The sequence below is a fragment of the Sceloporus undulatus genome, chromosome 6 (genome assembly GCF_019175285.1).
Source record: "Sceloporus undulatus isolate JIND9_A2432 ecotype Alabama chromosome 6, SceUnd_v1.1, whole genome shotgun sequence".
Classification (NCBI taxonomy): domain Eukaryota; kingdom Metazoa; phylum Chordata; class Lepidosauria; order Squamata; family Phrynosomatidae; genus Sceloporus; species Sceloporus undulatus.
Genome location: NC_056527.1, coordinates 98,374,759 through 98,386,846, shown reverse-complemented (window position 1 = coordinate 98,386,846; position 12,088 = coordinate 98,374,759). Strand labels below are relative to the sequence as shown.

At 43.0% G+C, this 12,088-nt stretch overlaps 2 protein-coding genes across 6 annotated transcripts in view; one reads left to right on the top strand and one right to left on the bottom strand.

The window, feature by feature from the left end:
• Nucleotides 1-1,072, top strand: part of FAM71E1 (family with sequence similarity 71 member E1) — a 20,750-nt gene extending 19,678 nt beyond the window's left edge. For 4 of the 5 annotated variants that reach the window (XM_042476799.1, XM_042476802.1, XM_042476801.1 and 1 more), the window contains one exon: nt 857-1,072. The gene's annotated coding sequence lies outside the window, so the exon portion shown is untranslated. The remainder of the gene's footprint in view (nt 1-856) is intronic. The other variant, XM_042476805.1, reaches the window with a different exon arrangement.
• Nucleotides 1,073-1,200: 128 nt separating this feature from the next.
• MYBPC2 (myosin binding protein C2) overlaps nt 1,201-12,088 on the bottom strand; it is a 59,001-nt gene continuing 48,113 nt past the window's right edge. The window contains exons 24-30 of the mRNA XM_042476345.1: nt 11,581-11,776; nt 9,341-9,480; nt 8,943-9,102; nt 7,354-7,490; nt 5,641-5,827; nt 3,022-3,064; nt 1,201-1,430 (exon numbers count right to left, since the gene is read on the bottom strand). Coding sequence (XP_042332279.1) covers nt 3,054-3,064; nt 5,641-5,827; nt 7,354-7,490; nt 8,943-9,102; nt 9,341-9,480; nt 11,581-11,776 — 831 coding nt within the window. The 3' untranslated portion in view covers nt 1,201-1,430; nt 3,022-3,053. The remainder of the gene's footprint in view (nt 1,431-3,021; nt 3,065-5,640; nt 5,828-7,353; nt 7,491-8,942; nt 9,103-9,340; nt 9,481-11,580; nt 11,777-12,088) is intronic.

The window sequence follows — 12,088 nt, the reverse complement described above, 5'->3', positions numbered from 1 at the left end:
CTTTCTCCACTTCTGGCCTAGGACTAGGAAGTGTCTGGCCTAGGACTGGGAAGTGTCTGGCCTAGGACTAGGAAGTGTCTGGCCTAGGACTGGGAAGTGTCTGGACTAGGACTGGGAAGACTTTTCTGGGAGAACTAGGAGATTATCACATGGAGGACGGGATGTCATTGTCCTGTCCCTGTCCTGTTCTTCCCATCCTTCTCACCCGGTCATGGGAAGGACTTTCATATCTAGCCTGTCATTGACCTGCCCGGGAAGTGCTAGTGATAGTGTTCGCATGAAACACTTTCACATTGCATCACAATGATCCTGTCATTCAGCCCGAAGTGAAATGGAATTGTCCTGTCATTTGCTGTCATTTTGTATTAACAGAAGAACCCGTTAATACAATTACACTTCACTGATGGGGTCAGCGTGATAATATATGAAAGTGTTTTGTGCAAACACTTTCACTAGCGCTTCCCAGATGGGAGATTGGAGTCACGAATGGGATAAGGATGGGGGAGCGATCCCATTCCTATCCTGTCCCCTGTGTGATAATCTCCCTAGTTAATGAAGCAAGAACTAGTATCTAGGAAAGCAGAAGCCTAGGCCAGACAGGCATCCAGTACTATTAAGCCTAGTTCCATACAACAGTTTCCTGGGCTGTAAGCCAGGACTTTGTTTCTGCTCATGAGTCCCTGATAACTACAAGAAGCTGGCAGGCCACATCTGGCCTGGGGCTTTGGGTTTTGCTATTACTAGGCTAGAAACATTAGGTTCTGGACCATTTCAATAGTTCAAGCATGTTTTGAGAAACATTTTCATTTGTCAGCCTGTGTGTCTGTTTGTACCTCTGTTTCTTTGTGTCCTGCAGCAGGAGGAAAAAAGAACATGTTCTCAAAAGGTGAGGAAGAAGACACTTTGGGGAACCAAGGATTTCTTTATCTGTCCCCCCAGAACTAATACAGAACAAGGTTCCCCTTCCAGACGAGCTCCCCAGTCTTGGATATGATTCCTCCCAATGCGATGTTGCTGCAACGACCCCCCAATGGAGGAGACAATCCCCCCGCTCCCCCCTCCAATAAAACCAGTGAACATAAATGTTTTGCTGATCCTCTGAGTCTATCTGCATAGGCCAGCCACTCTCCAAAGCGAAGTCTACACTGCCTGGCTTGAGTCCTTGCTCTCTTTTCCAAAGAGGGACAGAGACACAGGTAATCCCATCAAGTTCACTTTATTGACACAATAACTGACCAGACAGGAACACAGACAGATACAGGAGCAGGCTGGCTGGTCTGTGGTAACTCCTTCTATCCAAGCGCATGAAATGAGTGGCTTCTTGGGTAATGGGGAGCAAAGGGGAGACATACACCTCAGTGCCTTCTCCCCTTAGCTTTGGCACATGGTGGGAAGGGATACCATGGAGAAAAGAAGGGGGCTTTCATAAGCTGTGGGGAAAACAAAGCAAAAAAAATTAGGGTTGCTGGCTCTTTGGGGCTGGATACACAAACAAAGCTATTAGTAAGTTATGCCCACCACACTCAACAACATTTCCCCTCTTTTCAAATACAGCTTCTGTGCACTTTCCCCCCCCCCCACCCCCACCTCCCCCCCCCCGGGTTTTTTTTCCCCCCCCCCCCCCCCCGCCAAATATTGCCTCAAATCAGGTCTGATCCCAAATCCACAGCACTTTCCACTATCTCCACTGCATTTAAGGAGAGCTTGGAAAAATTACTTATTGGATGTTATCACACAGGAGGAATGTCTCTCAATTTTGAAAGAAAAGAAAGTAGGGCAAATTTGAAAATGAACCCTATTACGTGGATGGTTATCAAACACACAGAAAAACACAGTGCCCATTCCAATGCCAAAATAGTGCAAATGCAAAAGAAATTATCATATGAGTATGTACCCTTTGTAGTCTAGAATTCAAATTAGCATCACTGCACATGCGCAGTGAGGGCAGAATCAGATCATGACCTTTTTACACTTCCGGCGGGGCTTGCCTCCGGTTCCAATGGTTTTGCCTTGTTTCACGTTATTTGTTCATTCATTACCCCTTATTTCACATTACGTAGGCAATTCACCAATTCAAAACCAGTCCAAAGCAACCTTGTACTTGGTTTGAGCATTGAACTATGACTCTAGAAGGCAGGGATCGAATCCCACTGGGTGACCGAGTGCAAGTCACACTCTCTCAGCCTCCTCAGAAAATGGCAAGGGCAAGCCCCATCTGAATAAACCTGACAAGAAAACCCTGTGACAGGGTCGCGAAAGAGAAAGAGAGAGCTCTGGCCAACCCCTTCCTTCCAGTTGGAGAGGATGGGTTTTGCAAAAGAAAAGAGACAGAAAGGGCTGAGAGGAAGAGGGAGGGAGGGAGGCAGTGTGTGTCTCTGGGGGGTGGGAGGGCTTCATCCCTAAAACAGCTCTAGAAGTACTCCGAGAGGCTGAGAAAAAAGCCCCACAGCCAGATGGAGGGAAAAACTGCAGCCAACAAAGGAGCTTGGGAATTGTAGTCTGATTTGAAGGCAATCCAAGGGCGACCAAGACATGCGTTCCATACCTGCCAAATTCAAATTGAACGCAATTTTGGAATGGAACAGAATTTATAAATTCTTTATTTTTCCAAATTTACACATCTCTTGGTTGACCCTGGATTGGGTTCGAATTGACCTAGCATTGACTTTGATTATGTGTGATAACCTCTTGCGCAATAACGTGAATCCGCATGACTGAATCCAGGATCACACTGCATTGACCTTCCAATTTCTCCCGTGTGATAACAACCTTTGAATACAACTCCAAAAATCCCCCAGGCAAGTCAGCATGATCAGGTGCAGGATTCTGGGAGCTACAAACTAATAATAACTTCTAAACTCTACAACTTGATTTAGTTGCACTCATCTTCTCTCAAGCTATAGCCATGATTTCTGAACTATCCTACACTTCCTCGAAGTCACCCTTATTTCTGGATCTATCAAGGGAGTCACAATTTGTCTCTCTCCATGGGCACTGGAAAGTGTAGTACAAGTTACTCACCTCTTCCAGTCTTGGCAGTAATATCAACACAGTTACTGTGGTGCTGCAGGGGAAACAAGGGAGAAAGAGGAAACAAGCAAGAGTTTACCGTGATTACATTGTATTTACAGTGAGCAAGAAAGAAGGAGCAAAAGTACTTTCTGTCTTCCATTCATCTGAATAACTGCTCCTGCACAGGGATTTACAGAGCTGGGATAGAAGTACAGGTCCTCCAAACAACAGAAAGTGCTTTCCCCCACCCTAATCTACATCTGCTTTGGAATTAAAATGGCTTGGATTTTAAAATAAGTAAAGAAGTTTACTGAAGAAAAGCTTCTCATTCCTTTCAGCAGCTACCTCTACTCCCAAATAAGGGTCAGGAAAAGGCTGCGATATGGAAGAGGGATGGCAAATGTACCATCCAAAGACTTTGGTTAACTGATCTTAGCACGAAAACCCAATTTAAAGCCATTTATGTTCTGGCAAGCAGTTTCTTGCACCCCATCCCACATTGTTCAGAATCCTCAACTTAGATCAAATCAGTTAAAATAAGAAATGCAATCATCACTGATGTGCATCAGTCATTTTTTTCTTGAGACAGAATTTAGACTACCTGGACACAGTATTTTAATCTTATGTTTTTAGTTCTCTGTGTATGTCAGTAGTGTTGATATAATATATGATATAGCTTTTGCCAAACAAAATAATTCAGATGCTTAAACTGCTGCTTTCTCAATGTGCAAGCCTTTGGGTTGCACAGAATCCTTCCTCGTTTCATTTTGCATATTCTTCCACGAATATGTAAGGGTTCAACGGAAGGTAACACTGGTCCTTGTGTGAAGTGTTATTGTCTGTTTTGTGCACATTATCAAAAACAAAATATAGGATTGCCATACTTCAGCCCAGAGACTATTGTACAGGTTGGATCACCCTTATCTGAAATGTTTGGGACCAGAAATGTTTTGGATTTTGGAATGTTTCATATTTTGGAATATTTGCATATATATAATGAGACATCTTGGACATGGAACCCAAGTCTAAACATGAAATTCATTTATGTTCCATACATATCTTATACACATAGCCTGAAGGTAGTTTTATGCAATGTTTTAATAATTTCTGCATGAAATGAAGTTTGTATACATTGAACCATCAGAAAGCAAAGATCTCACTATCTCAGTCACCCATGTGGGTTTTTGAATATTTAGGAATTCTGTATAAGAGAGACTCAACCTGTATTGCCAAATAATGTGAGAGAACAAACACACTGTTGCTCCAAGTCCCAACCTCTCCACTCCAGGGTTTACCATAATGATGAAACTTAGATGTTTAAACCTGGCAATCAAATGGAAATTACAATGGCAGCAATTTTGTTAAAGCAGGGCAATATTATCAGACTAAAGTGGAACCAATCTCAAAGTTAATTGTTTTCTTCCCAGAGGTTAGAGGGCCCCTTTCAAAAGCCCTGCTTTTTGCTAAAGTGCCCACCAGTGTGTCACTGATCCAAGATACTGTATGAAATGTAAAACGGCAGCTCCCAGCTAGTCACCAGATGATTCCCAGGGCAGCCATCTGTGCCTTTGGGACCTGACACAGTGCCTGGAATCTCAGCAGCTGCCCAAAAGTGCTGAATGTTGCTGCCAAGGATATCTGAAGTTCAGGAATTGAATTTGTCTACAACAAAGAAACATGGCCTCTGACACCAACACCTAACGTGAGAATGCACTTGCAGATGCCAACTACAACAACCCATAAGCATGTGTACATATTACTATTTAGAAGGATTTGTACACATTTGGGAGCTGTGTACTTCTGTGCTACACTGTGATTAAAATTGCCCAGGAGGCAGCAGACAAGAGAAATGCCTGTTGCATTAAAGGTTAAGGAGAGAGTTTTCCAGAGTCAGGGTAGGATACTTGTGGCCTTTTGGTTATTAGATTGCAGTTCCTATCATCACTCAGCTGCCAGCTATGGCTGATTGGTGTTGGAAGCTAACATTATGTTAGGCTGCAGGTTCCCTAAATTTTTAGGGATGCCTAGCCATTTGACCAGTGTGAAGTGATGTTTATGGGACTCGTCAGAGAAAGTCACTCTGCACATCAAGGTTCCTATTCATTATTGTTAGTTCTCAAGTTTCAGAACTGAGCTGCAGCATCCAAAATCAAACCAATGTCTAAGCTTTAGTGAGCTCTATCATCTTCCTCTCCCATCCCATCACCCCAGCCTTCTGCATATTGTAGATTAGGTATACAGTCTGCCCTTCCTTTATGCGGGGAATCCGTTCCGCCCCACCCCCCCTGTGTAAAGGGAATTCTGCCTATGCTCAAGCCCCATTTAAATGAATAGGGCTCGTGCATGTGGCAGTGCAGCAGCGCATGCGTGCCATGGACACACACCCCATCATTCCTTATGGGACGCGCCGCCCCTTCTCCAAGCGTATGCTGAAAGCCGTGTAAGGCGTACCCGTGTATAACGCAGGTGCACTGTATACTGTATGTATATACTCAACTGTAAGTCGACCACACGTATAAGTCAAGGGCAGGCTTGGAGTGGGAAAAGGTAAACGCCCAGATGTAGTCCAATGGCAAACACAACCACAGAACAAAATTCCAATCCATCTCCTTCTCACCCCACCATTACCTTTGACTTCCAGCTTGCACTCCACAATGGCTTCCCCTAGTTCATTGATGGCCTTGCAGGAGTAAGTGGCACTGTCAAAAGGACTTGGCTTGCGGATGTTGAGGGTCAGCACTCCCTGGCTGTTTTTCTGCAAAAACTTAGAATCCCCACTAATATCCATTTTGTTTTTCATCCAGATGATCTTGGGCTGGGAAACGGGTCAGAAGAAATTTAAAAAGAATCCAGCTTGAACATCTCAATCAACACATATCATCCTAATCTAAAAACACTATTTTATAGATCTTGAATTATGTTACCTACACAGTTTGATGCACAAAAATCAGATTTCAGAGTTTCCTAATTGTTTTAGCTTTGAAAAAGAACCAAAAAAATCATGTTATCCCCCTTCCTAAACTGGAGTTAACATTTTATCTTTTATTCTGGTAGCATTCCTACAGTTCACAACATATCTAGATACAATTCAGATTACAGTCTGGAGGCAGTGCATCCCATTGGCAATAGATTCAATTCAAAAAAGAGTACTTCCTCACACAACATGCATTTTATTTTAGGGAATTCAGTGCCACAAGATGTGCTGACAGACACTGCTTGGATGGCTTTTAAAAACATCACAAAGAAATTAGCGGAAGAGAAGCTTATGGTGCCTATTAGCAAAGGCCAGCCCTACCCTTAGATAAACTGGAATTATTGCCTCAGGCTTTATTATTATTATTGCCCCTTTGTTAGAGGGCCATGCTGAGTAAGACCCACAACTTATCTGATCTCACCCTCATCCCACCCCACCAAACTGGTCCTATTGTATTTGGTGTGGGGGGATCTACTCCCTTTCCAGTGTTTCTGCTCTGTTTTAGTTAAATTTAATTATAGAACAATTACATCATACAATAATTGAAAATAAAACCTAAACAACTACTGAACAGATATTAAAATTAAAGAGTATGGAAGCAGCATTTTACAAGATGACTAGTTACCTAATACTCAACAGGAATTAGAACACTGTTCTTGAAGTAAGGTTCAACTACCAATCCAGCAGTTGGGAGATCCAAGTTCGAGTTTCCATTGAACCATGAAACTCACTAGGTAACCTTGGGCCTGTCACATAGTTTCAACACAACATGTTTCACAGGGTTATTGTGAAGATAAAGAAGGGAGGAGAGCAATGTACACCACCTTCAGCTCACTGGGGGAAAGCAGGATATAAATGTATTATCAACAAGGGCCTAAATAACCTAAAGGCACCAGATCCTATCTGATCTCGGAAGATAAACAGGGTAAGACCTATTAATACTTGGGTAGGAGACCAACAATGAACCCCAGGTGCTGTAACTGATATTTCAGAGGGGGGAAATGGCAAATCAACCTTGGAGTAAGGTTGCCTAAGTAAGGTTGTCTTGCCTAAGAAAATACTATAAAATTCTTGAGATTGCCATTAGTCGACAGGCAACCTGAAGGCACATACACACACAACTAACACCCGATAGCAACAACAACTTGATTCAACTGTAAGATGATTTATTTTATTTTATTTATCCTTAAAGCTGTTAAAGTAAAAAAGCACAAAATGAAAACTGAAAAATACCAGTTTCAATTGGTACTTTCTTCCACCCATTCATTCTTTCAGTTTATCCTCCACCTTGCTAATTTTCATCCCACATTCTTTCTATGCACCCACTCTCAACAATCCAATGTGCTCCAACCCCATTTTGTACTTACTTTGGGGTGCCCTCTCACTGCACAGTTAAGGGCCGTGGTATATCCAGCCACTACTGTGCGGTCTACCAGTGGTGTCAGGAATATAGGTGCCATGCTGAAGTCATGTTCCTTGTAGTTTAATCGTTTACAGATTATTCCTGGTAGGGAAAAGAGCAAATTAAGAGATAGATCAGCATATCTAGGGGTGGGCAAAACAGACTGCTATCCTATATCTAGTTTCCAGATAGTAAGCAATAGTGAATTGAATGGGACAGAGTTTTAAGTAGACATGCATAGAATTGCACAATCAATCAATTTCTGGTCAGTATCCCTTTTGCAGAAGTATATACTGCCCATTTTGGCACTCCTGTGTGAATTAGAAATATGTTATTTCTGAACTTATTTCTCTTCCAAGTATGCATTTTGGGTGTATTTTGGTGCATCTTCTCAAATGGTAGCTAGGATAAAATTTGAGAAGTGGAAAGCCATAATGTTGTAGTTGTTTGAATATTGAACTAAGAATCAAATAGGTTTGAATCCCTGCTTCGCCTGAGAAACCCACTAAGTGACCTTGGACAGGTCACATACCCTCAGGCCCAGAAAAGAGCAATGTCAAACCTCCTCTGACCAAATCTTGCCAAGAAAACTCCATGATAGGTTAGCCTAAGAGCTGTCTAAGCTGGAAAAAACTTGAAGACACACAACAGCAACAGCAAAACACACTGAATAAAGAGTTTGATATGAGAGGTCTGAGAGATGTGGATCAGGTCCATATGAACCTGGAATTCATAAAGGTCTGGTTCCTTGCCATCACAAAGTAGATCTTAAATAACATAGGAGTCCTAAGTGCCCGTTCCTCCTTGCTCCTTAAACTACTCTCTGGAACCAGGAGCATCACTAGTGGGTGAGGGTGGGAGACGGCACTAGGTGGCATCCTAAGGGGCAGGGGGTGACACCACTGCTCCCTAAACATCTGCCTTTTGCAAGATACTGGCGGTGCCATTCACCTGCCTCCCTTTAAAACTCTAAAGAGATGTTGTGAGTGAGTGAGGCTCAGTGGGAGGAGACAAAGAGGCCCCTGTCTTAATTTAATTTTTAAAAAATTATTATTTTTAAATTAAAAAAAAACTCACGTCTTATCCAATTTTAACGTTTACCACATGAAACTATTTACATGTAAACTTTATTTATGCTATTTGTTTATATCACAGCCATTAGCATAACATTCAGTGGTATACTTACAGAGATTATGATTTATGGTAACATTAGTAAATATTCTGTAGGGTATGGTATGGGAGGAGGTCATTGGGGGGTGGCATCATGAGCTACCGCACTGGGTGACACCAACCCTAGTGACGCCACTGTCTGGAATTGGACCGCCCATTAGCTCTCCATGTGTCCCCATTCCTGCAGCACCCCTCCACACACTTAGAAAACATCTCCAGTCTTAGTTTCTGAAGAAGCTTACCAGTCACACAATCCATGAAAATAGGCCTTTAGGCATGAACATCCCCAACCCCTTTTTATTAAACTGTAGGTGTACCCCAACTTCATTTTAGATAAGAGCATGGTACAATCCCATGTGTCCATTTGACCATGTATGCATTTACCAGTTTTCTGAATATGGGCAGTATTTTTAGAGACCCCAGGGGCCTCACTAAGTCCACAGATGTTCTCGCTGTACACTCTGAAGTAATATTCATTGCCCATGATGAGGTCAGACACTGTGCAGCGGGTAAGGCGATTGTGCTCATATACAGTGAACCATTCCTGGGGAAGAAGAGCAGGAGATCAAAGAATTAGTAACACAGAAGTAAGGGGTGGAAAGACAAGGTTAATCTTAGAAAGTACTCTGTCGTTATATACATTTAGCACCATCAGTGTATATTGTGATGCACGTCAAATTGCACAAGGGGAAAGGCATCCACACTGGTGCCCATTCTCAGCAAAGGCCAAAAAAACCTCAGACTGGCCAAGGCAAGCCAAGAGGGAAGAGGCACTGACTTACCATCGTCTTCTTGTCAGCTTTTTGGATTGAGTAGCCAGTGATCTCTGAATTCCCATTATCCTTGGGAGGTTCCCATTCTATTAAGGCATTGAAACCCCACACTTCTTTCACCATCACATTATGTGCTGGACCAGGTTTCTCTGTAGACAAAATGGGATGCAAAGGACTCTGTCATTATGGAATGGAGAGAGCTGGGAATGATCTGTTGGCCTAAAAATGCCCGAAGCAGCTTTATTTTGGCCTGTCTGTACAGGCCCTTTGTTTCATAAGGGCCTGTACAGACAGGCCAAAATAAAGCTGCTTCGAGTCACTTTGGAGGTATACTGTTTAAATGATGCATGTCTCCTAAGAGTCCAGAAGCTGCGCCAAAGCTGTGCTCCAGTCCTTAGGTCAATGGCAAACCTCCTCTGAAAAATCTTGCCAAGAAAGCCCCATTATAGGTTTGCCTTAGGGTCACCGTAAGTCAGAAACAACTTGAAGGCACACAACAAGAAGAACAAAGTGCTAAGGTAATAAATCAAGAGAAAATAATAATTTAGGATTTTGTCCCAGTTTAAACTGGATGCAAGGAGCTGCCATGCCATCACATTACAAATATGTACCCAGACACATTGGGAGGAAGAAGGGTGTGGGATCCAGCCCTGTCCAGTGGTAGTTATGACAGTTGGGATAACTGAAGGACAACATTGAGGGTAACACCTTCTCAAGCATGCTCCTCTTTCAAAGGCAGATTCCCAGAAGGCTTTTGGTGGAAAATGCTAAATTATGCTTCAGACATTCTGACAGCCAAATAGGGATTAGATGTGGCTGATCAGAGTGTCTAGGGAGAGAGGAGGGAGGGTGTCTTTTCAGCAGTACTGAAAGGGATGTCATCTGGCTTAACCCATCAAGTCAGCTTAAATATAGAGCATCGTAATATGATCTCTCCCTCTTGTACAGAGAAGGGAGGGGGCTAATAAGGTAGCAGACAGAAAGAGTGGAGATGGAGAAAGAAGGGGGTACCAGGCGAAGTGACAAAATACGCCTCTATATTTGACAGAACCTGTTGGGGAGAGTTGTTAACCAAGGCAATCCTAGAAAGTACCTCTTTTCCTTTCTAAGGGGTTAGTGAAAATAATCCCGGTAGAATATGAGTTGAATCTCTGCATGCAAAGTAAGTTTTGGGAGGATACCAAAAAACCCACTGCATGCCTTAAACATGTTTCATATACATCCAAATTGACTCCATCTTTATTCGTAGTACTGACATGTGTCAGCAACAGAACTCTGAGATGCGCAGAGATGCAGTTCCAATTAAAAAAATAGTGTGAACAACAAAACCAGAATACATGAGTGAGATAGACGTCTGAATATCCCCTAATATTCCATATTCCATGTTCTGCCAGCAGGTCTACCCAGTGCCAACTCCCTTGTGTCTTTGAGGCCTGGGAGTTGCAAGCATCCAGGTTTCCCATGGGTGGCTGAGGGCGGGGTGTAGAGACTGGTGGACCAGGGTTGGATTAAGGATTGTTAACAATTTAGCAGCTGCAGTGAGAAAGCAAGGAGAAATGAAAGAACATTGGGACTGAATCCTCTTACTTTCTCCAGCAGAAAAGCCATTTACTGTCCCTGTCTGTCTTTCTGCACAGAAATGCCTGTCCGCACAAAATGCTCCATTGTCCTGGTGTTAAGCAGCCCTCAATGTAAACAGTGCCTTGGCCCCACCTCTGTACATCAGGAGGTGGCCATAGGTACTCCATACATAGAAGATGGCAGGTGCAGTCCTGGCCATTTCCAGTTTAAAAGTTCAGCTAACCAGTCCTCTAACTTTCATATGCTACCTAAAATCTCTAAGTGTAGCTGGGATAAAGACAGGCAAGTAATGTTGCACAAAATAACAGGAAAGGAGGTACCTTGCTGCACACTTTGACCTGGTGACATTTCACTTACAAATCAGATATCATTATCTAACTTCCTCTCTGCCTCCCTTTTTGCTTAATTAAGAGCTTGGATATGTTACTTGTTTGGACTACTATTTCCAGAATCCTCCTAGCCAGCATGGCCAGTGGCTCAAGGATTGTGGAAATGGTAGTCTAAAAAAAAATCACAATTTTCATTCTGTGCTACTGCTTAAGGTCAAGCCCCATCCCAAAGAGTTCCCCATTCCCACATCTACAGCCTCAGCCCACAAATATTTCTATCTTTTTAAAAAAAAAACTTGTTTTGGCAACCGTAACATCAGAAGGTAGAATGATCCTTACCTACAACTCGAATCTTGATGGCAGCCTTGTCCTCCATATTCTCAATTTGAACTTTGAGCTCATAGGTGCCTGAGTGGTGTCGTTCAGCTTTGCGGATGAAGAGGATGGTGTCTAAATCTGAGGTGCGGACATGGATCTCTTGGGGGTTCAGAGGCTGCCCATCCTTTGACCAGGTGACAATGGGACGGGGTTTACCCTGGAGTTGATAAAATGTTTTGGATCAGCATGGCGGGATTCTTCATCCTAACCATGTCTCTTCAGTTGCTCCCCCATCAAGCCTGCAATATTCTTTTCTACATCTGGGAAGCTTCTCTATTAGATCACAGGTGGGTTTAGGAACACAGTATTACAGCAGGGTAGGGGGGAATTTATTCCAAAGGACTACTAATTTCAGAATTCCCCAGCCAGCATGGTCCAAAGGAATACATTTGCCCAAAGTGGGCAAAACTGATAAGGGATTCCAAATAATGTGGATGATATCATATAATCAACGGTATGTACTCAGAGC